Source organism: Anopheles coustani, chromosome 3 (genome assembly GCF_943734705.1).
Source record: "Anopheles coustani chromosome 3, idAnoCousDA_361_x.2, whole genome shotgun sequence".
Taxonomy (NCBI): domain Eukaryota; kingdom Metazoa; phylum Arthropoda; class Insecta; order Diptera; family Culicidae; genus Anopheles; species Anopheles coustani.
The window spans coordinates 77,375,131-77,403,040 of NC_071288.1; the positions used below are offsets into that span (position 1 = coordinate 77,375,131).

At 42.7% G+C, this 27,910-nt stretch overlaps 4 protein-coding genes across 5 annotated transcripts; 2 read left to right on the plus strand and 2 right to left on the minus strand.

Annotated features, from left to right (window-relative positions):
• Positions 1-206: 206 nt before the first annotated feature.
• Positions 207-1,886, plus strand: LOC131272443 (NADH dehydrogenase [ubiquinone] 1 alpha subcomplex subunit 9, mitochondrial). The gene is made up of 3 exons (XM_058274170.1): positions 207-322; positions 465-1,534; positions 1,603-1,886. The coding sequence occupies exons 1-3, from the start codon at positions 283-285 to the stop codon at positions 1,696-1,698; spliced, it is 1,206 nt and encodes a 401-aa protein (XP_058130153.1). The 5' UTR covers positions 207-282; the 3' UTR covers positions 1,699-1,886.
• A 2-nt stretch (positions 1,887-1,888) lies between these two features.
• Positions 1,889-5,026, minus strand: LOC131272441 (synembryn). Its single transcript, XM_058274169.1, has 4 exons — positions 4,752-5,026; positions 4,253-4,614; positions 4,015-4,189; positions 1,889-3,951 (listed from the first exon to the last, which is right to left on the minus strand). Exons 1-4 carry the CDS (start codon positions 4,830-4,832, stop codon positions 2,935-2,937), a joined length of 1,635 nt encoding a protein of 544 aa, XP_058130152.1. The 5' UTR covers positions 4,833-5,026; the 3' UTR covers positions 1,889-2,934.
• A 5,184-nt stretch (positions 5,027-10,210) lies between these two features.
• LOC131271793 (protein 60A-like) lies at positions 10,211-13,246 on the minus strand. Of its 2 annotated transcripts, none has more exons than XM_058273332.1 (8): positions 12,988-13,246; positions 12,728-12,912; positions 11,961-12,147; positions 11,735-11,889; positions 11,574-11,668; positions 11,325-11,498; positions 11,106-11,240; positions 10,211-11,028 (listed from the first exon to the last, which is right to left on the minus strand). In XM_058273332.1, the coding sequence occupies exons 1-8, from the start codon at positions 13,206-13,208 to the stop codon at positions 10,903-10,905; spliced, it is 1,278 nt and encodes a 425-aa protein (XP_058129315.1). In that variant the 5' UTR covers positions 13,209-13,246; the 3' UTR covers positions 10,211-10,902. The 2 variants fall into 2 exon arrangements, with proteins under 2 accessions (XP_058129315.1, XP_058129314.1); XM_058273331.1 differs by having other exon boundaries at positions 11,325-11,501.
• Positions 13,247-23,996: 10,750 nt separating this feature from the next.
• LOC131267061 (proton-coupled zinc antiporter SLC30A1) lies at positions 23,997-27,718 on the plus strand. The gene is made up of 5 exons (XM_058269818.1): positions 23,997-24,185; positions 26,015-26,654; positions 26,722-26,847; positions 26,920-27,098; positions 27,167-27,718. The coding sequence occupies exons 1-5, from the start codon at positions 23,997-23,999 to the stop codon at positions 27,716-27,718; spliced, it is 1,686 nt and encodes a 561-aa protein (XP_058125801.1).
• Positions 27,719-27,910: the final 192 nt, after the last annotated feature.

Genomic DNA, 27,910 nt, shown 5'->3' on the forward strand with positions numbered 1-27,910 from the left:
TTTGAAACGTTTATAAGGACCTAAACAAATTGAAATTATGTTTGTTCAATTGTGTAGAATTTTAATGAAATATCATGAAGAGAATTTATTTTATTTAAAATTACAAATAAATTTTTATCTAGATCACTTTCAATTCGTTCCTAAACGTCATTCGGTCAATTTTGACATCCAAAATGACAGCAGAGAAATTATTTTTTCTTCAAAAACAATAGACGAAAAGGCGATTTGGAAACGAAAGAAGTGACCAGTCGGATCCCGTAAAATCAGATTTTGGATCTGAAAATGGCATCGCTGATTCTGGTGAACGGGGTGCACCTGGCAAGTACGTTCCGACGGTTGGATAGTGTGAGCAAATCCGGCAATTCGAGCCGCTTTTGCGTCCAAATCCGTTTGTTTGTTATGTAATTTGTTTAGGTCCACGACGGATGATAGTTTTCTTACAATCTCTTCGGTTTCTCCGACAGAACAACAAACCGGATTGCTGGGGGTTGTCTGCCTGAAGGCCAACTACAGCACCGATGCGCCGCGTAAGCTGAAGACGACCAACTTGGCCGCGATGAAGCGCGGTACCGGTGGTCGTTCCAGCTTCAACGGCATCGTGGCAACCGTGTTCGGTAGCACCGGATTCTTGGGCCGCTACGTGTGCAATAAGCTGGGCAAAATTGGCAGCCAGGTGATCATTCCCTACCGGGCGGACCATTACGAAGCGCTGCGCCTGAAGCTGGTCGGTGACCTCGGCCAGGTTCTGTTCCACCCGTACGATCTGCGTGACGAGGAAGCGATCTACAAGGCGGTCAAACACTCGAACGTCGTCATCAATCTGGTGGGGCGCGATTGGGAGACCAAGAATTTCTCCTTCAAAGACGTGCACGTCGATGGCGCCAGACGGTTGGCACGCATCGCACGCCAGGCCGGCGTGGAGAAGTTTGTACACGTTTCTAGCCTGAACGCAACGCCGACCCCGCAGCCGTTCTTTACCAAGGAGGGCAGCAAGTTTCTGTCGAGCAAGTACTACGGTGAGCAGGCCGTGCGGGAAGAGTTCCCCGAGGCGATTGTGTTCCGTCCGTCGGACATCTACGGCCAGGAGGATCGGTTCCTGCGCTACTACGCGCACATCTGGCGCCGACAGTTCCGCGCCATGCCACTCTGGTATAAGGGTGAGCGCACGGTCAAGCAGCCCGTGTACTGCGCCGATCTGGCCCAGGGCATCGTTAACGCCATCAAGGATTCAGACTCGCAGGGTAAGACATACCAGGCGCTGGGACCGCGTCGCTACAAGCTGTCGGCGCTGGTCGACTGGTTCCATCAGGTGATGCGCAAGGATGAGAAATGGTGGGGTTACTATCGGTACGATCTGCGCTACGATCCCACGTTCCGCGTGAAGGTCCTGCTGACGGAAATGCTTTCACCGTCGTTCCCGATCGGTGATCTGCACACGGAACGCGTGGAGCGTGAGTATCACACCGACGAGGTGCAGAAGGGTGTCCCCACGCTGGAAGATTTGGGCGTCAATCTGACGTACATGGAGGATCAGGTAAGGGCATTCAGAAGCAGCTTCATTCCAAAAAGAAAGACTCCAATAACCGTCTGTTCTCCGCACAGGTACCATGGGAACTGAGACCGTACCGTGCCGCCCTGTACTACGATGCCGAGTTGGATGAGTTCGAGAAACCTACGCCACCACAGTACATTCAGTAGAAGCGATTAAATCTAACGAACATCTTTCGGAAGCGAACTTCTAGTACCGAGCGAGCGAATGGTTCATTTGTTATATTCTGCGGTGGTTGTTGTCAACCCAATGTAAAAACAACTAATTCAAACAAACGAAAATCTAGGAGATAAAAATAATAAAAATCGTATTGTGATTGAAACACAAACACGCCCCATATCGTTTTGTAGCTTCTTCTCATGTTAAATTTTATTGGCTGAAGTTGGCTGGAGATCCAATATTTGTTTCCGTCGATATACATTCACAGGACTACAACATTTAGGGAAGTCGAAACGGACAGCGAAGCACAACAAAAACACTATGACTACAGTTAAGTAAGTTAAATAAAACAACGAAGGCCACGAGGCAAATTTAAACTAAAAACTAAAACAACAAATAACAACTAGCAGCAAATGTGCAGACTTTGCAAACATTTGCTTCCCTTTCGAGGTGTGTACATGTGGAGTGTTATGTGTATTGAATAAGAAAGCGTTCGTTTTCCGAAACGGTGCCATTGATTATGCTTGAACGCTTAAGAAAGTTCCATCCCGGAGGTGCTTAGTTAGATAGTACCAATCAGTTAAGTGATTCAAAGGTAGCAGGACATACAGAAATAGTATACAGACATACCAACAGCTAGGCTCTCTCATCCACATGTTCTATACAGCAGAGCAGGGAAAAAGAATTGTACCTACTACAATATAAATAATCGCTATGGAGATGTCGCATTGTCGTTAACATTCAAAATTGGACAATCTTAATTTTGACGGTATCGCCAGTTTTGTCCCGGCTTTGGAATGGAATATTGAGCAAGAAATCGCTCAACTGGGTCACTTTTAATGATATCCTTTGATTGGTTATGACGAAGGAAGCGATTGCAATAAAATGGAGTGGCCAATTTTCAATGTTAGCAACTGCAAATAGACTTTGGCAAACGATGAACATCCGTCGCGCATCGTGGATTGCTGCGACGAATGGTGTTGGAGCGAACAAGATTTGGCAGCGGTTTTTTTTTCATTTTCTCTCCTAACGTTCCGTTAGTTTCGCCAATCGAGTAAGCGCGCGCACAGCCAACTTCGCCAGCGTCAATATAGTTGAAAATACTGCAATTTGAAACCACACATCGGCGCACCTGTCGGACGTTCGAACTACGACGAGCTACGGGAATGCGGGAAGCTATCGAGGGGGGAGGATAGGGAAGCTGCTTGCTTCTAGTTTCGGTTTGTTCAAGTTTTTCGCTTATGGTCTCGCTGTTGTTCCGGTATTTCCTCCTGCAGCTCCATAATGTGTTCCACGGCCTGCGGTCGGCCATCCTCGCCTATTTTGCACGGTTGTATCACACCCTGACGCTGCAGTTTATCCATCAGCTTCACCAGCTCCATCGCCTCGTACTCTTTGCGCTCCTCGGACATTCCCTCCAGCGGGTTCGGTTTCGGTGGTTCGTAACACCCGAGCACCGGGTTGATGGCGTGCTGCAGCTGTTTGTACTCTTCGGTGTCGCTGTCCTCGCTGTCCGATGAATACTGCTCGCATCCCTTCGCCGTTCGGCCACCGAGAAGCCCGCGGTTCGCGAACAACCCGGCCGCATTACCGTACCCCGTGTACTTGATCATCCGCCCGACGTTCTCCTTGCACAGGACAAACAGGAGCTCCGCCGAAAGGTCGGCAATTTGGGTGCAGGGGCTGGTCAGCAGCGAGCACAGGTAGTTACGTAGCTCCTTCCCAATCTCCGGCCGATCACGTACATCCCTTAACGGAGGTAGGACGACCGAGCGAATGTAGCGGCGGTTGATTGCATCGGCTCGGATCGCCTTGATCAGCACGGTCAGGATCGGGGAGAGCAGCTCGTACTGGTCGGACTTTTTCTCCGCCTTCTGGAAGTTCTTGCGTAAAAACTCCACCAGCACGTGCAGCACGTACATGTTTTTGCTCTCGAACGGCACGATCACCATCGGGTCGTCGCCACCGCGCGCCGGAGGACTGTCGCATTTGGCGCTAAGCGATGTCACCAGCTCGACGTAGCAACTGACCGGGACGCTCGTCAGCAGGTTGACGATGTTCGAGTGCAGTGAGACGATCTTGTCGCGGTTCAGCGTGCGATAGAAGAACAGATCATGAAGCACGGTGACGAGCCGGTGGAATTGCGTCGCTTCTTCCTCCTCCGGAACGAGGTTGTCCGATGTGCGAACGGTGAGATTGAAGAGTACCTTCAGTACCTCGTTGATCAGATCCAAATCTTTATCCTATTGCAAAGGGGGGAATTTTAAGTCAATTAACGAAGACGAACGAGAAAGTGGTGGACTTACGCTAAACTCTTTAAATGTTGCCGCTTGACCCATGAACAGATCCAACGTCTCGACGAGATACACCAGACCGTGCAACTGATCTCGCACTTTGGCTCGAATATCACAATTGATCGCTGTCAGCAGAAACAGTAGCTTCATGTCGAAATATTTTATGTCATACCCGTATGGTGCTTCCCTGCGATAAAACAATAAAAGATCATAGCATTCCCTCTAAAGCCTCGGATTGCGTCGTTCTTACTTGTACATTTTGACGCGCCTGATGATGCCCTCGGTGGAAGCATTGCTCAGACACATCTCCTGACACTTGGTGCTTTGGAATATCATGTTACTGAGACATTTCAGGGCCTCAACCTGCACCTCTTGCGTGGCCTCACACGTGTCCAGCGTGCCAATACCGGCCAGCTGGAGCAGCAAGTCGAGCTGTTCCACCGTCACCGTTTCATTCAGATACGTTTTGTCCCGACTGAGCACTTTAATCGCCATCAGGCACCCAACGCGATGCGGCATTCCCGGATCGGCCAGGTACGCAAATAGCTTGTTCCAAATTAGCACCCATTGGCCCGTGCTGGTGAAATGCATGAAGTTGAACACCTGGGAATTCTAGGTCGAACGCGAGGAGGAGAAAGAAACGATTAAAAATTACGCCAATGGTTGCGTATCAGCGTCCCGTGGGAATGTATTATGAAGTCTTAGTTTCATAAATCCGATTGGGAAGGGGGTGGACAGTAGTACGGTACCTGTTTGTTGAATTTATTCAACGCTTCCTCCACCAGCCCATAATCTCCACTGAGCAAACATCTTAAGCCGTCTGCATCCATTGTTTTGTACTTGCTCTCTTGTTGGGGCTTGCCCTAGCAAAGGTTTGTGGCCGGCACTGGTTAACTAACTGGATTAATTTTCGGTTGCAACACTTGTAAGCTTTCACCGGCACCTGCAGAAACACTGACCGCGACCGACGATAGTTGCAGAATTTATGTTGTTTTCCACCGCAAACAAAATTTTCCATCCAAAACAAAACATTACCGCGTGACTACATTAGGCGTACCATACCAAAAAACTGATACGCTCCTAGTGTCAAAAACCGATTTTTCTGTCAGAATCGAGCGATGCAAGTGTAGTCACAAAACCTCTCACTCTGACCCTAACTCGGGGTCCACACTACAGCGCGACGTCCCGTCACGAAACGCGACGTCGCCTGACAGGCGGCCGAACTCCATACAAAAAAAATGTCGCACAAATCGCGCTAGTGTAGAAACAGCGAAAAACGCGATGTCGCGCTAGCTCTTGTCAAATGTCAATTCGAAACGAAAACAAGCCGACAGCTGGACAAAACGTAAACAAACCAAAATACAAACGCGAACAAAACGATCAATATTCTTCACGAAACATCGGATTTTTCGTTTTATCACTTATTTCTAGCCTTCACAAATGTAATTCAGTTATCAAATTCCGTTTTAATTGATATTTTTACCAAAGTTTTTTCGGGTGCCGAAACGTAAACAAACTGCTCTTCAACAAGTAGGAGATGATGTGGAAATGTACTTCCTACGGCGGGCCAAAATATCGTCGTTGTTTGTTTAAGTTTGTTTTCTCAGTGAATTTCAAATGTAGAAGCGCCAAACTCACTCAGGGTGCATAAAAGACGTAACTAGACAAATATCATGCATTATTACCTCAAAATTCAATAAAAAATTTTAGCCGAGTTTCCGCCCCAATGTGATACATATTTCCACATACTCTCCTACCTCTGTCGCGCTTGGCTTGCGCGATTGTTCTGCCGAAACTGGGCTACTTTTGAAACGGGACGTCGCGCTGCAGTGTGGACCCCGAGTTAGACAGATTGTAAACATATGATCAAAATGTAAACAAACAAAGCAGTTGCTTCGATTGTGTTGTACGTGTACAAGCTATTTAGTTGTATTCCGTTTTTTTTAACAATGACTCAAGAAAATCGACGAAGCTACGAAAAGTTGGTAAGTACAGCAAGATCCGAACGTTTACCACGCGTGTGATTAAATCATATCCAAATCGAGTGCATATACGGGAGTTCTGCGTGGCGTTTGAAATAGTGTGTTTCATATACAAATGGTTTTTTTTTTATTGCAGGACGTGCAGGGAAACGGGGAGAGTGAAGCCCTCCCCCATCGGATGCAAATACCCGGTGAATCGCCAGAAAGCGCGACACCGGACAGTGCAGATCCGGAGGAATTTGCGAAGTACGTCGCAAATGTGCTTCGTACATTTCCGGAAAGAAAACGCCGTCGCATTATGGACATCCAACGGGCCATTTTGGAAGTTGCGAAAACCCATGATGAATGAAATCATGAATAAATTTAAAAAAAAATTAATTGATTATTTCCTTTTACTTTTCTAAATCACATGACTCTTGAAAACTGACACACCTTTCACAAGCGAATAACTTTATAACGGCATGCCATATTGCCAGAATATTTTTCATGCAGGCGCATCGTTCGGTCGAGTCGTAGGTGGAGATGAGTCTCCAAACACACATAATTTTCTCGAGGACTCTACACAAATAGCGATTTAGAGTTAATTAGCTACAGTTTTGTTTCCGGCATACGAGAACATACATTTTAAAGCCAACGCTACCGACACAGTTAATTTTGTTAACTTTTAACCTAAACATACGATTTTGTTTTCATTATTTCTTACCTTTACATAATCGCAAAGCTACTTATTTATGCAAGTGCACACATCTTTTACAATGTTACCTATCGAGTGCCGCGAAACCTAAAATCAAATAATAAATACAATTGTCCAACATCCAAGTACAAATAGTGAATGTTTCGCCGGTTGTCAGATATCGCAACGTTATCATCAACCTTTCCTGAGGAGTGATAGCTTTGCGCATATTTGTATCCATTTTGGTAATTGTTGGGTCAACAATCGAAAGGAGAAGCTCAAATCTTTTTTTTGCATTCGCAAAAACTTTTCGATCGTTTCCTGAATTCCCTGGGATGTTATGTCGGTGAGTAGATGATTAACCGTTTCGTTCCGGTTGAGGAACAATTTCTGCATCCAAAAACGACTCAAATATAGCGTCTTTCGGTCACCGAAACTCTCTTCGGAGGGAGGGTTTGTCCCACTAGGGGATGCTGTGCAACATAAAACAAAAAATGAGGTAATGAAGAGCTAAGAATCTTATTTTACATCAATTTCCGAAAGATAAAATGTGGCCGTTGGATGACCCACATCGATCGAAACAAACTAACAGTAGCACTCGATTGCATCGCGATGGTCATCAGATTGTCGTAGGTGATACCGCGTCTTCAGAATTAACTTAAGTATTAACTTAACAGCAAAGGCAAAACGTTTAAAATAGTTCCGGTAACTTGATAACGCATCGTTGTTATGTGCTTTTATTGGTAGAAAACAAATTCAATATGGGTGCCACGACAAGGCTTTGGAGCTCACCTCTCTTAGGATCCACCTTGGTCACACGTATTAAATAATAGGTTTGATATGAAACACATGTTGGCCGATCGAGTTGCGCCGTAGTCATAGTTTGACAGCGCGCCTGTGTGGTTATCAGTGCACGGTTGTACTGAAACCGGATTATAACCGGATATTCGCAGAAAGCTGTGACTGAAACAGACAGTAAGGGACAGTAATCACAGAAAATCGGGACATATGGCCTTAGCAGTTGGTCCTTAACATTATATAGGTCTATGTCTCCAGGTTAGCTTACTCAGCTTAGCTCAGGAAGCTGGATTCAAAAGCCCTAGTGGGGTAAATTCTCGTTGTAGAAGAAGAAGAAGAAGAAGAAGAAGAAGAAGAAGAAGGAATTGCTGTACCATATGTTCACCGGCGCCCAGTGTTTCTAAAATATAAAGTTCAAGCGAATTTTCCAGTCAAATGTGACCAAGAAGGTCAAAGTCTCTAAAATTAAATAAATAAAAAAGTTATGTAACGAACAGGTTTTGCAGCCATGCGCAAAGGTAGCTTGGTCGCGGGCGTTGTCGTCTTCGACGCGAGAACTTTCACCCTTCAATTTGAAGCCCTTTGGTTTTGGTATCAACGTGTTTCATGGTTACCTTAACCTAGAATTGAAGATAACGCGGCGTGACTGCATCTTTCAACGGAGAAGAGTTACGGCAGTTGAAACCGGTCCGCAGCGCGACTATGTCGCTAACGGAGAAGAATCAAGTGTATGAAAAAGAAGAGAATCTGGAATGAATCTAAACTTCGCATTGCAAGGCTTCCAGAATTCTTTGTATATAGTTATGAGTCGAGGGCAAAGAATTAAGTTTTAAAAACATTTTTCTTTATTGCTGGTGAGGCATGTCCTCTTCTCTTGAGTTCTGAATCTAAACAGATTATTCCTAACTTGTGCTTTGCCTAACTGTCCCTAGCTGTGAGTATGCGCATAGTACTTGCCGGTGATGCACGTGGCATTTGGCGGCCGACGTAACTGTATATTAATGTCTTTCAAGATCTTGATTATGTTGTATGTTTTCTTGTTGTCCATGAAAGTTTGATTTTATTTCAATTTTTGTGCACACACTATCCGGGAGTATGAAACGGCGGGATAATAAGGGATCTGTTGCAGAAGTGGCGCCTGGAACAACGCTATGGCAAAGGATACACACTGGAGCCTCTAAAAGGGCCCGAATTTGACGCCTATGATTTCCATGCTCCATCGGCGTCAAATTCGGGCCCTTTTAGCAGCTAGTTCTGCGACACGTACCCAAGTCAACCGTACGAGAATCAGTAAAAGAAGTGTGTTCTATTACGTTGCCTTACGAATCGTCGCATCAGCATCCGGCGCTTTGGAACACAATGGAGACAGGTCAGGAAGATCTAGGCATTGAAACAATCAACATGACTAATGCGTCGCTCGAGAAAGTGTTCTTAAAGTAAGTACGAAAATCTACATTTTTTTCATAAATTAAAAATTTTGTAAATTACAGCACTCTTTCGGTTATTCGCGGTCGACATGGTCGCTTGAAACAAATAAACATCGCCCGCGCAATCGCAAAATGATTTACTAAATTTCCTGGAAGTGGTATTATTTCTCAGAAGAAAACGTACAGAATGCTTCGACTGTCACAGTAAAGACTTGCGGCACCTGCTGTTGTCCAAGTTCGTGTAATTTCTTTTCTAATTAATTTCGTTTTTCAGATTTAGTTTCCAAAACAACCTCATTGTAATATATCATTATCTTTGATGATGGCGTATTTGTAAAATGATTTGTTAGCATTGTTTTTCTTCTTTCTTCCAGCTCTAGAAATTCCAACAAAAGATTCCAGCATCATCCGGAAAGCGAAGGTCGCATCAATAGAAGGCTTGTCACAACGAAAATTTGGAATGCACGTGGTGTAATAGCAATTAATCCATTATTAATTAATTTTCCCCCCAAAACAGAGTCACACAATCATCATTCCGTGCCATCTAAACACGTTAAGCGCTACGTCCTCAATTTTTTCATATGGTTGACAACTTTGTTTGAATGTGTGCCAAAGATTGACGAAAAGATTGCTATTAGGTGGCAGGGCCTTAACAAATAATGCCACAAAGGTGCATCAGGTAAACACTGAACAAACTATACCCTTCAAGCGAGGAATACGCATTATTGAACTGATCGTTTGCCTCAAAAACATGACCGGAAGATTGGTATGAAATAAACATAAGCCCGCCAGTAAGTCCATTTCACCATTCACGAGAAAGATGCAAAGTAGCCATGTTGGCGACTTGTAGTTGATTCTAAGCAAGATCGAGGAAAACAACCAAACTAATTGGCATCATTCCATCGCGGCAGGAATGGTAGACGATTCGAGAGTGGTGTTTAGAAAAAAGATGAATACAATCAAATGTTAGGACTTTCCACCACTGGAATGGTGTCTATGGTTCAAGGTAACACGTGGCGGCACCGGCTCGCTGTGTTGGACGATCTGACGAAAAGATCGTTATGCGTATGTAAAAAATGTAATTGTCGTGTTTTGTTCGATAAGAAGGAGTTTTAGTCGAGTACATAAACTTACTAGCGTATCGATTCATTTTTCCGCGACATTTTTGTCATACAACATGGCCGACTAAAGCTACTTTTTGATTACGTTGACATTTCAGGGGAGCAAAAATTGCGCGGGAACATCGCACGGACTTAAACCATAATTATAGACACAAATTATTCGCTTCCGAAGTAAATTTGGCTGAATCTCTCAATTCATATGGTACGGTGTTAGTTTTTTCGACACACATACATCAATGTTTATTTGCATCCGAAATGGAATAAAATATATGTCATATAGATATGTAATGTATGGAGTGCGCTGCTAGACAAAATATTTTTTTAGTAAACTTTCCTCTTTTAATCTACTCAAACCCTACTTAAAATCTGCATGGATGGCGCCATTGTGTAAATCCGAAATAAAAAAAATGCCTTGTCATACAATTAAGCTTTTGAGCACGATGAGATTCTAACATTCATACAATACACGATGCGATTTGCATAAAGCCCTGGTTCCAATAATACTGCATTAGCTGCATAGTTAAACAATTGCCTATCTTGCAATTCCTCTTTAGAATATGATTTCAGCGATAAGAAGATGCAGAGCTCTACTTATCAGTTAAGTATGGACCAATACTACTATAGGCTTGCCGTTGTTTGTTCCTGAAGACATTTTTGTAATCATGGCATTAATCCTGTAGCATAATCCTCCAACCACTTGATCTGTGCACATACATTTACATTAAGATATAAGCGTCGGATTTCAAATTTAAAAGTGTTTATGCGTACTTAAAGCTCTAAATCCTTCCACCGTGAAAACGATTCTTATCTCATGGCTCACTCATGGTTGCAAAGCTAAGGGCTTTTCAAATTTTCTGCTTGTCCGGTAATTGAAAAAAGGGATCTCTGCCTTTTGGTTTTCAATGACACCCGCAACTTTTCACAACCATATTTTTATACTTTTTCAAGTTCACATTAGACTCATCGATGTGGTATAAAACGGAAATGGGAATCAGTTTGGTCGGAGCACAACACGGTTTGGGGACCTAAAAAGAAATTTAGAATAAAACAATCATTGAAGCATCTGTGAAAAGATTTTACTATTTTGAGTAGATCACTTTACCTTTGTTGGATGATTCAAATGTACCAGCGTTTGCACAATAGCGTGATTAGTAGCATTCATATGAGCATTAAGTGGGAAGTTACATTCACCGCTGCAGTAGTAAGCACCATATCCTTCCGGAGCAATAATCCATTCCTATGACCACACAAAGAACAACATCAAGATCAATTAAACGGTTTCGCGAGATGATTGTACTTATAATTTTGGTTGTATCCTCACATGCCACTGCAGGTCCTTGAAGCTGACGTACAGTTGTTGTATACGGCAACTCTTGTGCTGATCGAATGTTGGATGATACAGCGGATTTCTGTGTTCGGTCTTGGTCTTGCGCCTGCGTTGCTGCGAACTACGCTTATTGCGAGTTGGTTGACGATGAAGAGTCGGTTGTACCATCTGCTACAAGAACAAACATATAGGAAAGCATTAAAACATTGATTCTGCAAGTGACATTTTGGAGTTGTCTTTTACCTGTGGACTGTTTGCGTAGACTACCAGGAAAGGTTGATATTCCTCACTGCCACGTACACTTACAAATCCAATGTCATCCAATTTAACTTCTCGCTCTGAAAGTTCAAACAGATATTATCGTATTTTAACAACAACTTGAATAACGGGTTAACGGAACCTACCATTGTGACCAGCGATATACGCTCCAACATAAAATCCATGATTGGCCTGTTTGTTTTTAAGCCAGAGCTCTGCAGCGCCGGTCACATTAATCTCCAGCCAGCCTTCGTAGTCGCCCATGAGCTCCATGCTACTGATTTCGGTCATCTCGCTCTCGCTACAATATCGAAAGAGTAAGGATTTAATTTAAGATAATTTGATTTTTAATCAGTATGTTTTAGACCTTACCCATCCACATCGATTATCGCGTACACCGTTAATGTAACAGTAGTATTGCTCGTACTATATTTGTTCAACATTTGCTTGCGATACAAACGTAGCTCCGCCATTAGAACACTAACATCGTTCTCGATGTTGGTAATGCCGAACCAAAGTCTCCTTCCTTTTTCGTGTCTCATTTCAGAGCCGTGGTGATCTAGAACAAAACATTCATTTTTATTTATTTCTTAAGGGATTACTTAAAATACAGCATAAATTTAAATTTGTTAATTGTGGTTTGAAAAATAGTTGATGTTAATATTCAACAGTAGTTTTAATTATAAAAACAGTAAAACAAAACTATTGTTAATTAAAAAATGCTAAACACAGCTTAGAATGTTGCACTTTAAAAGTCATGCACCACTTTAAAAAATAAGTTTTCAATAAACCCCGACATTATGGGTACAAAATGTTCAACTTAATAGTTATGTTTGCATCAAGAAATCGAATCGAGTCAGTTAGTCTGAAACGGATGTTTACGAACATACAAGTTGCGCAACGAATGACGATAGTAATCAATGTAAAAATATGATCAAACATATGATCTATTATCAAGTAGGTACATCGATCGCTCATGAAACAGGAAATGATGCGCAATATCAAACAAATCAATTCGGTTTAAACACTTATACGACCTTGCTTCTTCATGGTACGAACACGAACAGTAAGCACGAATAGTTAGTACGGTTAGAAATAGATTAGAAAAATAGAAACATGAATGATTGCATAAAACTCACTCTTATTCAAAAAAGTCATAATTATATCACTTTCATCAATAGCTTTTCTGTCAGCATCGGTGATCAGGATATCCATGCCAGTACTACGAACCTTTCGTATCCGTGAGGCACTATTCATTGCAACTTCGTTTTCCTCCTGCTGCAACTGATCGTAGACGTTCAGCAAAAATTGAGGCGCAGATTTTCTGGAAGATCGTTTCGGAATCAGTCACGTTTTGTTCAAAGGTAGCAGTTTAAACAAACACAAAACAAACACTTACCCCACGGACGAATGCAGGTGCCGTACGACGGGCCGTGGTCCCGGAAGCCCGAGAAGGTGCAAAATTTCATTCTCGATCTCCTGCTGTTCCTCGACGGACAGCGCATCTTCCAGCACTGTTTGACCGACCCCGTTGTCAACGTAAATGCCGGATAACGACGAACACGATGATTGTAATATACAGCACAGGAAACATGCCAAGAAAAACCCTTTTTGGTCCATGGTTAGCTATACCATGTACTTTGCGATCACCAACTCAATGAACAACAAATTCCAGAGTCCTGACAAACAGCACTGCACTTGACAGCGAAGAAAAAATTCTTTCAGCAGATCTGTCTCTTTCATCTCCTTTCCTGGAATGTAGGCCGTCTGTGATGTTTAAGTCGAAGGCCTACCGTCGCTATGCTGTAGGCCTTTTCTTATGAAGCCGTGCAATAGCAAACGTTCGAAGTTTTGGTGGTTTCTTAAACAATTGCATAGTACCTAGGAATGTTTTTGTGCTAAAACCTAGGTAATATTTTAATGGTTTATGACTTTAAAAAAGTAAGGTGCAAAATCCCTCCGATTGAGATGTAACTGTAACAATGGAAATATCAATTACACAAAGTTGTTTGACACCAAGGATAAATTTACAATGTTTTTTGCAGAAAGTACCCAAAGAAACAAAATTGTATTGTTTTAAACAATTTTTAATTTTATGAAACAGGCCCGGCGCAACATATTTTTCCACCCAATGTACAAGTGCCAGCATTTGACAGCACGTTTTGCTGCATCGGCAGTAGGATGCTGTTTGTTATAACATCGTAAAGTGACAGCACTTTTCAAAAATGTCCGTTAATAAACCTTTTCTGTTGTATTGGTAATTCATGCTATAGGTGCTTTCAATAAAACGTTAAAAGGATTTCGAAATAAAACAAATCGTTTCCTTCAAAGTAAATATTACATGCCCCAATAATCAACCTGGTAGAAAAGAACCCCGTATATGGATCATAGGAAAATTTGAAAGGCATTTGATTTTGTCACAAAACTATTCATTTTACTCGAACCGCGTCATCGTTTGACGCAAATGACGCACAATATTCATAAACAACAGGTTTGGGATTTAAAAATAGTTTCTTTCGTGTTCAACATTGTCTACGTCATTCATGGCACACTTAAACCAGTTTTCCAGTTCATGATTCCCGCATTCCCCGATTGATGAATGAAGATGAGCGTTATCTTTTAGAGGCATCGAAAAATTTTCTTCCAAAGCTTGCATGTTTGAACCAACCATGATGAACTACTGATAAGGTTTCTCGCAGGACCCACCCAAACAATTCCACATCGGACGCATGATTCACTAATCGTGTTTTCTCCGTTATCCTTGTTTGACAATGGAAGACGCTAGAATTCTTTACAGCGGATATTGGAAGCGATAAATTTTCACCAACACACCAACGAGCGGATGCATTCAATGCACAAACACACAAATCGAAAGGAAAATAGATAAAAGGAAATGTAATGGAAGACGGGTGAAGAGAGAAGGCTGTTTGCACAAAAACGCATCTGCAGTACAATGCAGTTGCAAGTGATCTTTAGAAGGAAGAGGTGTATTATTCTGTGGTGTTTTGACTGAAATTGTGTAGTTTTGTTGAATGCTTTTGGGATAATTAAACAGCTTTCAAAAATATTTTCACAGGCCAAACGGGTCAAACAAATATTCCTAGTTTACAAGGTAAGATCAGTTAGGCCGCGTCCACACGGCATCGTAGCGTAGCGATTTTGACACTCCGTCGTAGTGTCAACTATTTTTTATGGCCGTGGCTAAGGCCTCTCGACCAACATTTACCGAGGAGCCACACGTAAGCGAACGAACGCGTATAACGAATTTTTTGGCCCGAGCTTTTTGCGGCAATCGCTGTATACCATATTTATAACAGTTGGTCTGTTTTTTTTACCCGTACATGGAAGGGGAAGAATGCCCAAAAAATTCGCTCGACTTTTTCTGTGCGCTAGCGAACGTTCGCTCGAATTCTGAGCACCGAACGTGAACCGAAGGAAGGAAAGAGAAATCTATCATTAGAGCGAGAGGCATTGCTGACACACGGTAAGCTCCAGCCGCTCGAAAAAACGTTCGTTCGGTGTAAAAAGCTTCACGTGTGGCTCCTCGGTTACACTACGACGGAGTGTCAAAATCGCTACAATACTATGCCGTGTGGACGCGGGGTTAGATTTATTGGTAGATCAAGTTTAAATCGTAATAGTCAACGTTTCCCTACTTCCGCACATCTTTTCTAGTAAAGGCTGAGGTCTAACCGACCACAGAAAGGTGAATGTTTGTTGTGGCTATTCTATTATTTGTTATGTCGAACACATTTATGCGACATTCCGCAACAACATGTGATTGGAACGTGCTCTTATGATCGTACCTGACGCATATGTTTTCCTCCCTTTATAGTCCATTGACCGGCTGGAAGGAATCTCGGTGCGTCGAGACTCCTGCAGAAGCACATGGATGTTTCACTTTTTCCACCCGTGTCGTACTCGTGCGCGATGATAAACAACAGCAACAAGCGTCATGAGGTCATGAAGAATGACAATGGTTACAGCGGGTGGCTGGGGCAAGATAAGGGAAGAAATAGAAAACAGTCCCACAACGTTACCAAGAGAACATACACGTTCCCACTTCTGCTTGTTAGGTTGTGTGTAATAATTAATTTAAAACATGAATCCAATCCAAATTGACCGTTATGTTGTTCATCCACATTGGATTGTGTGAAACACATGCTAAGTTGTTGTGCTATACGGTGGGACTAAACAACACCGGCATCATGGTGCTCCAACACACTAGTCTATACCATTGTGTGCGGATCAGCTGTTTCATTGTGAATGACTGCAAGATGCACGTTCCGTTATCGCTCCGTTCCACGCGCCCATTGTTAGTGTGTACAAACACTAACGTTCGTGCGCGGCTTGATAACCATTTGAATTGGTTCGCCGGCCACGCGTTTCGGCGGTTGTTTTCCATTTCACATTAGTACGATTGGCGAGGGTTAGTGTTATGAAAGGTATTGCTATCGAAAAGGTAAATGATTAATTAAACTTTTACAAGCCCGGGCGATTTGAATTTAATTTCCAACAGAATTGATACATTTACACTTTTGAATGTATGTTTCATAAATTCATTTTTAAATTTGAAAACCAAGTAAAAACTCATAATCAAGATTCACAGCACAATGTCCTACTTTATTGATGGTGGATTTCTTTGAAATTTTTGCAGGAAACTATAGCAAAAACCTGAGGAAAGTGATATTCTTTAAAAATATGGTCTTTGATAAATAATTTTTCTTTCTTTCCATAAAACATTAATTTTCTTCGATGACTCATTATTTCATGACCATTGTTTTTTTATGTGACACGACATCCCCTAGTGGGACAAGGCCTCTCTTTGAAGAGGGTTTTTGTGACCGAAAAGACGGTAATTATAGATCGGTGGTCAGCCGTTCGTAATACCGGAGGATGCCGGACGTGAGATTCGATCCCACACCTGTGGCGTGGTGTTTTCTCGCGCTACCGCTGCGCCATGGGCACACCCAACACCATTGATTAGTTTCTAGGAATAAACGGAGATAAGAACCAGCAATATTTTTTCGATTTGTAGTAATGTTTAAAACAGTACTAAATTTAATTTAATATTTCAAAGTAAATTATGATAGTGTCGTCTGTTATTAAAGTTTTATTTTCATCAATGCTGTGCAAACTATTTTCAAGTGCACATCTTATATCCATTGCAATTTGCCCCGAAAGTGATCTTATCTTTATTCCTCTGAGGATACGTAAAAACTAAATAATACATAGCATCATTTTAATTTTGTATAATTATTATCTCATTTTGTACACGTTTAGTGTCATGCTTGCGATGCACGATGTTTTCTATAACATTTTGCCCATTTTGGTATTAGGGTGATAGAGATCGCAAACCGGCATTGGTAACCTAATCGCACTGCAAAAAAAAAAAAAATAGATTCGAAACACATGTGTGCGGTCCCCAACAATCCGCGGCTAGGACGCCGCCATGTGTGTTTGTGTGCGCCTTTTACACGGTCCCACAAGTGTTTAGCACGCGGTCGCCACCGTCGGAAGCACGAATCCGTGGTTCCGTGCGATATCGCACGCCTCGCAGGCGTTCAGTTCGCGTTCAACAAGTGCCGAAAGCGGATGATCCGTTCCGTGGCGTGCGCGACCGATCGTCTGCCGTAAACACGCTTGCTAACAACAGCGCACACATCCACAAGCGGCCGTGTGTCCCATTCCGATTGCTTTCCGGTTGTGTACTTCATGGTGGTTTAGTATTTTTAGAACCTTCTCCCAGTTCGTTGACCAGCATTGTGAGCATCCAAAAACAAGGGGGACGATATTTTTCATCCTCTCCCCAGCTGTGTGTTAATGTGTGTCGTTTCGAAAAAGTCGTGGGTGAAATAGTTTGTTTTGTGAATCAAAATTAAAACGCTTTCGCTAGTTGCTGAAACTTAGCTCGATTTAACATCCAGTGTTCGTATGGGACCTCGTGTAGTGACACCTTTAGTAAAACCTTCAGTGAACAGTAAAGTAATAATTTTTGCATTCAAATGATAATGGCTCGACGCAGCTCCAATTGAAAACCACAATAGAACCACATTACTACTTGGGTTCCGATCGTGGGAAAAAACAACATCCGTGGACATGCTTCATCTAAACTGACGGCTGTGCTCTAGTGTTTTCGTTATAAGATTTTTGTTTATTGAATTGGAGACTCCCTTCAACCTATTCGACCCAGCATATCGGAGGCTGAAATAGTCATAAAACGATTCGTTATCAACAAACCACCGATAACTCCACCGCAGCTGGTGGTGGAAAACTGTACCAGTGCTTAACAGACTGGACAACGAGTTGGTACAAGTGAGTATTTTTGCAGACAGAATCGATCCGTCTACGCGGTTAGCAACATTCGTTTCGCAATCATGGTTACCCTGTGGGAGTGAGAGGGTTGATGGAAATTGGTTTAGGGGGTAAAATAGATGTGATTTCCGGGAGGTAATAGAGGGTATTAGGGGCAGTATAATGCAATATAAAATAGATATGTTGATGATCAAATTAATTTTGTTGAGACCGTAACTCAAATGAAAAATATTTTGAAGGGTTTAGGAATTGATTGGCTTCCATCAAAACGGCAAGACTTTTGCGGATTGCTAATCTACAAAAGATACAGATAATTTGTCTACAAACCTACGGTTACCATACCAATCGCATAATGTCAACCGGAAAAGATAACATTCATAAAAGAGGCAGCCTCAAAAGTAAATTTATTATAAAAACATGCAAAAATTCAGCAATGACTATTTTTATTCAAACAAAATGTTAATAAGCTATTAATTGCGCGTTACTCAGTTCAGTAACATTTTTATTCTAACAAAATGGTCAACATCCGGTCAGCATGTGATTTAAATCTAATTTTATTTTATGCAAATTCTGCACGGATCCATGCAACAAATGCTCGTTGGCAACGACGTGGTTTGACCGTCCGCTTGTTGGGTTTCACACTTGCAATTTACCAATGAAATAGCGAATACTTGTTTTTATTGAACATACAAAAACCTACTCACTTCTTGTAGGAGGTGTCACACAGCCGAATAAATAAAATTTCTGTCAATCAAACGACAACGGTATGTTATTTTTCAGGATTTATAAATCACCTTACTCGATTGTCGAGATTTAATCCCACAAATCTGATTTAAACGAGCTCTTAAAAGTGAGCCGACAATATCAAATGTTTCGTGGGTGCTGGAATTGTGGGAATAAGAAAGAAGAAAAGACAGTTGGTCCCGACCTAACGATCAAATAATTTACGAGACGGTTCGGTTCCCAAATTTTATTCAAATCTTTCGGAACGATCGTCATCGGATCCGGTGGGATTTAAATATTGATACGTTCGATTGGTTTAAACGACTCCATTGCCAGTTATGACTTCCACTGTGGGCGAGAAAGATAAACGAAAAACAAATATGAAGTAAGAAACGTGCCCCTTACACAAAAGTTATTCACCTTGACCTCGTCTTCTTGTCGCATACAAATTTCCTTTCGGATGATCCTCGACGAAAGGAAAGAGCGCCGAAGTCGCGTAACGTTTCTTAACGCATTTGCGTTGACTTTTGGCGCCGCAGCGTTGGATTAGCTCGTCATCGATCACGGCGCAACCCTTGACGATCGCGTTTTTCTATATGGCGAAGTCATTGACATCGCCAGTTGGAGCTTCCAAAATCGGAACAGGGTGTGTGTTGCTGCGGGAGATGCACCGAAGCGCCATTTCGCGGTCGCAGCGCAACCTTGAAGGAATTTATGTCACCACCCCGGGTAACGGCAGCTTCGATTAACCCGATTGACGTGGTGTGTGCGCTTTCCGGCGGACACTTCACCGGTTTGATCGAATGACAGCGAAAGTGATTGGTGAAGACGCTTACCACCCCCCGTTACCAACGCTTTCTGATGTGGACGGCCTTGTGCGAGGAACTTATGAATTCGTCGTGGGTGCGCGATTTGCGCAAGACTTTTGTACGCACGACGGAAGAAATGTATACGATTGTTTCAAATACCGACACGGCGACAAAGAGATGCTTCACTAAGTTATTCAGAAAGAAATGGATATGAAGAATGGATCAATCAAAAAGGGTTATTGAAAGAAGTTTCACTTAGCAAATAACAAACCTGCATCAGAAGAAGACCATTAGACCCATTACATGGTTTGCTTTCAATTTTTAATGCTTTCAAATCAATTATTTGAAATTAAATTAAATTTATTTGAACCGATCATGTTATTCGGTTTAGTTTTAAAACCTGTATGGTTTATCAAATTTAAAATTTAAATGATTTGCTACATCCATATCCTATTTGATTGCGATTTTTTAAAAGAGAATGTGTTTTTCCATCATTATTTTTTTATTTGTTTGTTGTTGATAATTTCATTGACTATTGTTCGTCTTTCTGTAAATGAAAAAAAACTAAGATATGCTAAGATAGTCATTTTTTTATGTACGCTTTGGGTGCGTTTTCTGTGTTGAATGTATCGGAGGGCATATGTGTTGAGTTGAATAAAACACATAAAAACCTGCTTAAACGTCAATTGTAGTTTTTTCGTTAAATACTCATAAAGTTCGTGACGACATTATTCTTGAAAGAGTGCATTATTCATATTGTTATTTTTGATAAATTAAACTATGATAGTACGATTTAACAGTTAATTAAGCGTCTGCGCGAATTGGCGAATTTCTGTTGATTTTTCTAATTTTGTAGCGAGTTATACTACTACATGCAAATACCATACACAGTGGTTATTCATAGCAATCAAAAGAAAACAAAAATGAAAATCACCTCTTTGTCATCTCAATCCCGCAAGGCTTTCCCGATCGAGCATCTTTGTAAATAGAACGGGTGCTAACTGGAGGATTTTACCACTTCAAATGTACCGTACCGGCGCGGAAAGCGTGGAACTGCTCGATTTGTTTGCGCACAAATTTGAATCTCATAAAATGGATGCCCGCATGCGGTTGCTCGCAAATTGACTCAGCTGGTTTGTTTTTCCTTTTTTTTTACCTAAAAGTGAACGTTTTACACAAACGAACCATTTGCGTTGCTTCTCGTGCTGGCGATTAGCAAAACGTCAATACAGGGTTACCCTTTGGCCATGCAGATTAAATCAATCAGATGAAATCGGGAGCACATAACAAACGTTTGAAAAATCTACAACCATTGCAGTACATACGTTTTCTGCAAAGATGAGCAGTACACTTTTTTCTGCAAACCCTTTGCGATCGATTTACCTACACGACAATAGCAGCAAGATCGTTGCTCACGGTTCGGTTCGATTAGGGTCGAGTTGATGCAACCGGCTCGCACAGTGTGGGACAAGGTTGCGAACGAACATGTTGTTTTTGTTTGTTTTCGTGCCAACTTCTATCAAAAAACGTGAACTGCATTTTATTGGCGCACACGTGGGAGTATTTGAACGATCACAGAATTTCAATTGACGATCGGCTCTACTTTTTTTCGAGCATGTTGTTCGCCCTGTCGGAGCGATTGGGAAACATCTGCTGGACGTTTAAAGGGTAAAATGTACCTTTTGGAGCGCTCCGTGATCGAATGGACACCGACCGTCCACGTGTGTATTTTCCTTTGCAGAATATATAAAAAAAGGAAACAATCTAAAAGTGCCCTATTTCACACTCTATAAACAGTTTCTATACACGGGAATAAATGAAAATATTGATTTATGAAAATAGTCTTCAGCAGTTTGGAAGATCATGGAGATCGTCTACTAAATTTCTTCTTTTCTATGCTCATCCTGCTTTTGTTGGTTGATTTATTCCCATAATATCCCTCTACTTCTTTTCCCTCTTTCGATGTCTTGTCCTCTTTATCATTATCGCCGACAGAGAAGCTGACGAGAGACACCACAACAATGTTCAACCTGACTTTATTGGTACAATTTACTCCCATCGTGGATCAGCGTTATCACATAAATACGTCAGAACACCGAGTCATAACAGGCGCTCCATGCTTTAATCTTCCAAATGAACGTGAGAGTCACTCTCCTCCGGGAAGGCGTTATGTGCAAAAAAAAAAAAAAAATAATAAAAAGAAATGGAACAATCCCTGATGTGCCCAATAAAAACCTTTGAAAGTTAATTTGGCCTGACGGCTCGAAAAGCGTTACGAAAAGACACATCTCATGGATACGCCGTTGCGTGCTCAGCCTCATCATCCGGGCGAGCGCTTCCTCCTTGACATCGTTTGCATTTGTGATTGCAGCTAAGCCGGGACAAACATAGCGCACGGTACCAAGTAGTTTGTCTATGGGCGGGTTTCTTCTGGATTGAGGCATTGGCCTCGTGGACTACCAGAAGGGCCTCGTGCAAGATAAGCGCTCATCGTCGAATTTAGGCTTCAAACCATAAATTAATACACCTCGCCTGTCGTTGTCCACGGCGTCGGTGGTCGACAGGGGGGGCAAACAACCTGATAAACGGCCGGTGTTTGCTCGTTCGTTTTTCTGGCACATGTGGGCGGGTGATTACACTGCCACCCTTGGCAACAATTTGCAGCGGAGCGTTGCAAATAAAGCTGTAGAAATATGAAAAATACGAAGTACCTCGCACCTTTGGTTCGCAAACGTGGTTCTTGGAAGCAGGATTATCCTGCAGGCTGCAAGGATCCGTTTTGGAAACCAGGTGAACCGTGAAGGGACAAATTTATTTTCGTAGCGACAGTTCACCTGAACTCGCCACAAGTGGGTTGGCTGGAGGGATTTTAATTATGCAAATGTCGATGATCTAAATTTTTTTACCTTCCTGAAATGCCATCGATAGTGTTTTATCGTGTTAGTTTTATTTTCCGTTGCATTGAACTGGAAGAAAATTTAGTTCTCTAAGGGTCATATTTTATTTATTTTATTTATTTATTTATTTATTTATTTATTTATTAAAATATTACGGACGTTGTCGTGTTGTTAAAGCAAACATGCTCTTACTGACAATTTGGTTCTCAGGACATTTCCGAGGGTCATATTTTTCTCTCATATTCTTCTTTCAGAAATGGTGTTGTTATTTGGCAAAACATTAAGTTAGTTTGTATGTTGTATCATACATATAATGAACATGAAATAGTTTGATATAGAAACAGATTACAAAGACAGTTGCTGAAAAGTTTTTTTGTCGAGTTTCAAAAACCTTCCTTTCGCATTAGCAACGTTCGTTGCACACGAGCGAGCATGTCGTGCACGATTCTCAAACGTGCCACCAACATTTTCCCGATAGTTTCATCACCTTCCAGCCATAACCAACCCTCCCTTCCCCCCCGGGATATATTCAAATGATCCCTCGTGAAGAGGGAAGTCCACTTATCCAATTGAGTTATTGTTACAGCCACGCTTTATGATCGCTAACGATCGCTCGACAGCCATTTAGAGCCGATAATCAAAACGATAACGAACTTTATCCGTTCGAGTTTGAGCAGAAAGAAAAAAAAAATGATGGACGATAATTTTTTACTGAGGAGGATAAGTCTGTAATTTCATGCGAAAAGTAGATATTGATTGTGTTGCTATAATTTTTTTCCATGCAGCAACAGAACTTGCTGAAAACTGCTGACGTTGAAGCGGATTTTTGTTTTTTGCTGGAGTAAACGATCGGTAGCAAAAACAAAAACACTTCACTTTAGTCAAGGCAAAGTGAGTTGTTTGTTTGAGGTGTTCTACAGATTGAGTTGCGAAAAAAAACATTGTTTGTTTGGTGTTTCTATAATATAATTGAACATCAATAAACTCAACGATGTGTTTGCTATGTCTATGATTTACTACTGTCACAGTTGATAAGCACAACTTAAAACATTCACAAATCAAATAACTTTATTTTCTTCACAATTTTTGCTTCGTTAAAAACTTTAAATTTCATTTTTATTGTAGACCCTTGGGGCACCCTTGCTGAGAACTGTTGCATGATGCACTTATATATTTTGCCACTTTTCACGCTCACCCTGAATGCTCCACACGTTCGGGAGGATATGTGATACTCACAAATAACCCTAAAGAATTCGGCACAAAGAACTCAGGTCAGCGTTTGGAGAAGGAATGCAAACGTAATTAAAATACAACCCGTGAAGGGCACCCCTGTGGCGAATCCCTTCGATTGGAACAGAGTGTGGGCATTTTTCTTACGAAAAATCATTCTGATTTATTGCGGTATTAACTTTTTGGACTTTGTTCGTTCTTTTAGGTTGGATTTCGGGAAATTTGAAATACTTGACTGCCTGCAGTGGGAAATATAATATACTCTTTTAACTTATTTTTTCATTATAAATTCATGCAAAATATCTCATTGCTGCTCTTCGTTGATTCTTTTCGCAGAGCAAATGAAAAATTTCCGAAAGGGAGCTGGATTATAGGAGAAGGTGTTCGGCGGCTTGCGTTTCGTGTCTTAAGCTGGAACCACCCTCGGCCCCAGCATGCCGATGAAGGAGTGGATCTACCGGATGCAGCCGGTTCAGCTGTATATCGTGTTGGCCTGGTCGTCGCTGTACTTTGCGGTGCAGCTGTTCCTCAGCCACGTCTCGCACTCGATGGTGCTGCTAGTCGCTTCCTATCACATGCTCTGCAACATCATTGCCCTGACGGGATGCATATTAACAATCAAGGTAAGAATCGGTAAATTAAAGTTGTAAATTTAAATCCGTAGGATTTATACTTCCACATGAGCCTGCCATGCAAATGTCATCGTGCTTAAAACCGGGTTGCCATTATCGGCACTACCAACGAGAAGACAGCTCATAAACAGGATGATTAAAAATGACCGATCTGATGGTGTGAACGCAAGGGCGCGTGTGTAACATAAATTGTGGCCGCACATGCTAATCCCTCCCCAGCCATGAGCGGAATAATTGATGAGGTTCAACCCCTAAACACGTCTTCCAGGCAAACCCACAAACTCGTTGGCATTTCGATCGACGTTTCGATACTGTATCTCGATCTCGGCCGAGCTAATCGGAGTTTGCACAGCCGCGCACTTGAAACCGAAAATTAAAACACATAAATAAAAGGAAAAACAAACGTTTATCGGGCCGACGCACTAGAGGCCCGTTGCCACATATCAGGCAGATTGTCATGGAGGCTGACTTTCGCTTTCGTCCGAACCACTCTCGGATGCAACCGTGCGGTGCTGTGAATGTGCATTTTGCAGTCATCGCCGCCAGTTTGCTTGTGTGGCATTTGTTTGCGTTTGTCGAATCATAATTAAGCGCAGCGTGCCTGAGGCCGGCTACGATTGTCAGAGGTAATTTCCCGCCCAGTTAATGCCCACGTGAATGAACATAGAGGTGGTTTATCTGGGCATATGCGCACTGGGAAATGTTTCTGGTTTTCGGTTGCTAACGCTGCTGCACGCACTCATGTTTGTAGACCAATGGAACTTGTCGGTTTTCCCACCGTGTGGAACAATAGGATATTAAAACATTAAGATGTATGTTTTTGGACAATGTGCATGGTATTTAAATAGCATATTGCGCTCTCACAAAGAATACATACAACGATGCTGGTTTCCGGTTTGTTACGTAAACAACGTTGCTAAGATACAATGCATCTATTCCGTTTTGAACTATTTATATTTAGTTTAAACAACGCGACCCGCCAACAAAAATGAGAGAAAACTACCGTTTTAAGTGAAGTCCACAACATTTTTCAAAGATTTTCCAGCTTATATACTCGAATTGAAAAACGTAAATTTGTAAAACTTGAAAAATGAAAATTAGTCACAGTGTTGGAAAATATTGAATTGGGCTTCTGGATTTAGCGTCATTACTAGAAATGTTTTGGAATTGGAAAATAAATTCAGATAGTCGAATGTTTAGCACAGACGAATGAGAAAAATAAACTAATGAAGTAGTGGTTCAATATGAAAACAACGCTTTGAACACCCTTGAAAAGCTCCAGGAAGAAGCATAGATTAATCTATTGCACAAAGTAATATGCAATTTGAACGCGTTCGAACAAATGGACATGAATAAATAGTCGGTGATCTTATTCAACGAACCATTTTCCAATCAAGTACCATTAAACTAACTTGCTCTGTTGCCAGGCCTGATGAAAGGCCATCTTGCTGCCGGACAACAATGTGCCAAAAGCACTTATGGCGGGTTCGGTAATAATGAGCCAAGGTTGGTGATCGCTCACGATAACGAGTTGTTGAATAGGTTATCAAATCGATACACATCGGCTGATTGCTACCACATCCCTAGAGTTCCCGAGCCAAGGGGTTTATGTAATGATGGTTGTAGACGCGATAGACCCACGCTTAGTGCGGTTGTCTGGTGTTGGCAAACCAATTAATTGCCCATTGTGTGCGATGATGGACCGGCTTCCCGTTTGCAAATTACCTCCCCGCAGCATAATGTGTAAGACGTGCCCGTTTGTTAATGGGTTTTTGCTTAAAATTGTGTTCCTAATTTTTTTGTTGACTCTCCATCCACAGAAAAGTGCCATACCGACCGAGCGCGATGGATGCCGGTTGAAGCCGGACGCACGGTCAGTCTCCCAGCAGCTGACGAGGGATAGTGACACGGCAAGTGGACAGTTTGCGGAAGTGCCCGCGTCGCGTGACTCACCGGAAGGAAGCGATGCCGTCGCCACCAACCCGGAGGAAACGGCGCTGGAGATCAAGGACAAGGTGAAAGTGAAGGCACGGCAGGCGCGCGAAAGTACACTGAAGAACACGTTCGGCTGGACGCGCATCGACATCCTCACGATGCTGGTGGTGTGCATCTTTATGGCGTCGTTCTGCTTTTCGGCCGTAATCGAGGCCCTGCAGACGCTGTCCCACATCCACCATCAGGACGCGATGCACTTTCCGGTGCAAATACTGATACTGGGAGCGATGGGGCTGATATTGAACGGGATGTGCTACCTGCTGATCGGTGGCTATACGTACCATCAGGGCAGCTTCCTGTACATCACGTCGAGCGGTAATGTGATCCTGGACCACTCGATCAGCGGCGATGGTGTTCGGAAGGGCGACCGAAGACTGTCCGGCTCGAGAAGGCAGGTGACGCCGTCTCAGTTGCGTAGCAAAACAAAGCGCCAGAGTGTTCGCGAACTGATGCGTGATATCTGCAGTAAGTGACAGCTTGAAAATCGAGAATCAATCAGAGATACATTTTTAAAACACCTCCATCCTTTCAGGTACCGTCATCGTGATCATTTGTTCACTTATCGTTTACTGCACAACGGAGGAAACTGCCAAATTCGTCGATCCGGCGTTGTCGATCTTGTCCTGCATAATCTTGCTGACGCTGAGCTATCCTTACAGTGAGTTAATACGAGCACCGAAACTGTTTCCACTGTGCACGTTCTAATACATCTCGTTCGCCCTTGTTACAGTGAAAGAATCCGGTATGATTCTACTCCAAACCATCCCGGACACGATCGACATTGAAATCTTCAAGAAAACGCTGCTGGACGGCTTTAAGGACATCGTCAGTGTACACGATCTTCACATTTGGCAGCTAAGCGGTAACCAGTACGTCTCGACGGTACACATCATCTTCGATAGTCCAAAGGTTCGGGGTGAATGAGGAAAGCGACGCACGAACAGAATGTACTAACTGTTAATCCTTTCCTCTTTCAGGTCTACCTCAAAATACACAACGATGTGATCGAGTTCTTCCATGAGCAGGGCATCAACCAGGTGACGATACAGCCCGAATTCAAAGCCGCCGAGGTCAACCGAACGCTCGGCGATGCCAGCAAGGCCGGCTGCCTCATCCAGTGTCGAACGGTGGCGCAGTGCGCTAGTCGTCAGTGTTGCGACACCATCTCGCAGGAAGAGTCCACCCAAGAACCGCTGCTGGAAGTGGTCGATTTGCCACGCACGGAGGAAACGACTCACTCTGGCGAGAAGATTGCGTTGGGCCCGATCCCTAAACCGGCGGACGAGCCTAGCAAAACAACAAGCATCGATAGTACGGACACTAGCAGCACGAGTCAAATAACGGTGAAGGAACAAACTACCGACACAACGGGTGCCACGGCGCAAAGCACTGGAATCGATGTGCCAGAAAGGAACGAACCATCAACCGGCGCGCAAGAGGGCACCGGTACAACCACAGTACAAATTAACCCAGTTAAGACTGAAAGCGAGCAGCAGCAGCGAGTTGAAAGTGATAGCCTGAACGAATGACGATGGGTAACGTTTTGTATTGTAGTGCAATTTTGTCTGTTTTCGATTCGAACTCGCGTGCAGCTAAGCACACATTTTCCCCCACGAAAAGGGGGGCTCTCAAGCGGGATGCCATATTGCTTATTTTAATCGGTAGTAGCAAACACACGGAATGAGTGTTGAAACAGGTTGTTCAGGAAAGCAGGTGCGCAT

What these genes read in the sequence shown, in the direction of transcription:
- LOC131272443 (XM_058274170.1), top strand. Translation starts at nt 283, where the DNA reads ATGGCATCGCTGATTCTGGTGAACGGGGTGCACCTGGCAA. An exon ending in GAACGGGGTGCACCTGGCAA is followed by an intron (nt 323 to 464) that starts GTACGTTCCGAC and finishes TTTCTCCGACAG; the next exon opens with AACAACAAACCGGATTGCTG. An exon ending in TGACGTACATGGAGGATCAG is followed by an intron (nt 1,535 to 1,602) that starts GTAAGGGCATTC and finishes TTCTCCGCACAG; the next exon opens with GTACCATGGGAACTGAGACC.
- LOC131272441 (XM_058274169.1), bottom strand. Translation starts at nt 4,832, where the DNA reads ATGGATGCAGACGGCTTAAGATGTTTGCTCAGTGGAGATTATGGGCTG. An exon ending in AGGCGCGTCAAAATGTACAA is followed by an intron (nt 4,190 to 4,252) that starts GTAAGAACGACG and finishes GTTTTATCGCAG; the next exon opens with GGAAGCACCATACGGGTATG. An exon ending in CAACATTTAAAGAGTTTAGC is followed by an intron (nt 3,952 to 4,014) that starts GTAAGTCCACCA and finishes CCTTTGCAATAG; the next exon opens with GATAAAGATTTGGATCTGAT.
- LOC131271793 (XM_058273331.1), bottom strand. Translation starts at nt 13,208, where the DNA reads ATGGACCAAAAAGGGTTTTTCTTGGCATGTTTCCTGTGCTGTATATTA. An exon ending in TATGACTTTTTTGAATAAGA is followed by an intron (nt 12,148 to 12,727) that starts GTGAGTTTTATG and finishes GTTTTGTTCTAG; the next exon opens with ATCACCACGGCTCTGAAATG. An exon ending in TCTACGCAAACAGTCCACAG is followed by an intron (nt 11,502 to 11,573) that starts GTAAAAGACAAC and finishes TTGTTCTTGTAG; the next exon opens with CAGATGGTACAACCGACTCT.
- LOC131267061 (XM_058269818.1), top strand. Translation starts at nt 23,997, where the DNA reads ATGCCGATGAAGGAGTGGATCTACCGGATGCAGCCGGTTCAGCTGTAT. An exon ending in GACGCTGAGCTATCCTTACA is followed by an intron (nt 26,848 to 26,919) that starts GTGAGTTAATAC and finishes CCCTTGTTACAG; the next exon opens with TGAAAGAATCCGGTATGATT. An exon ending in TCATCTTCGATAGTCCAAAG is followed by an intron (nt 27,099 to 27,166) that starts GTTCGGGGTGAA and finishes TTCCTCTTTCAG; the next exon opens with GTCTACCTCAAAATACACAA.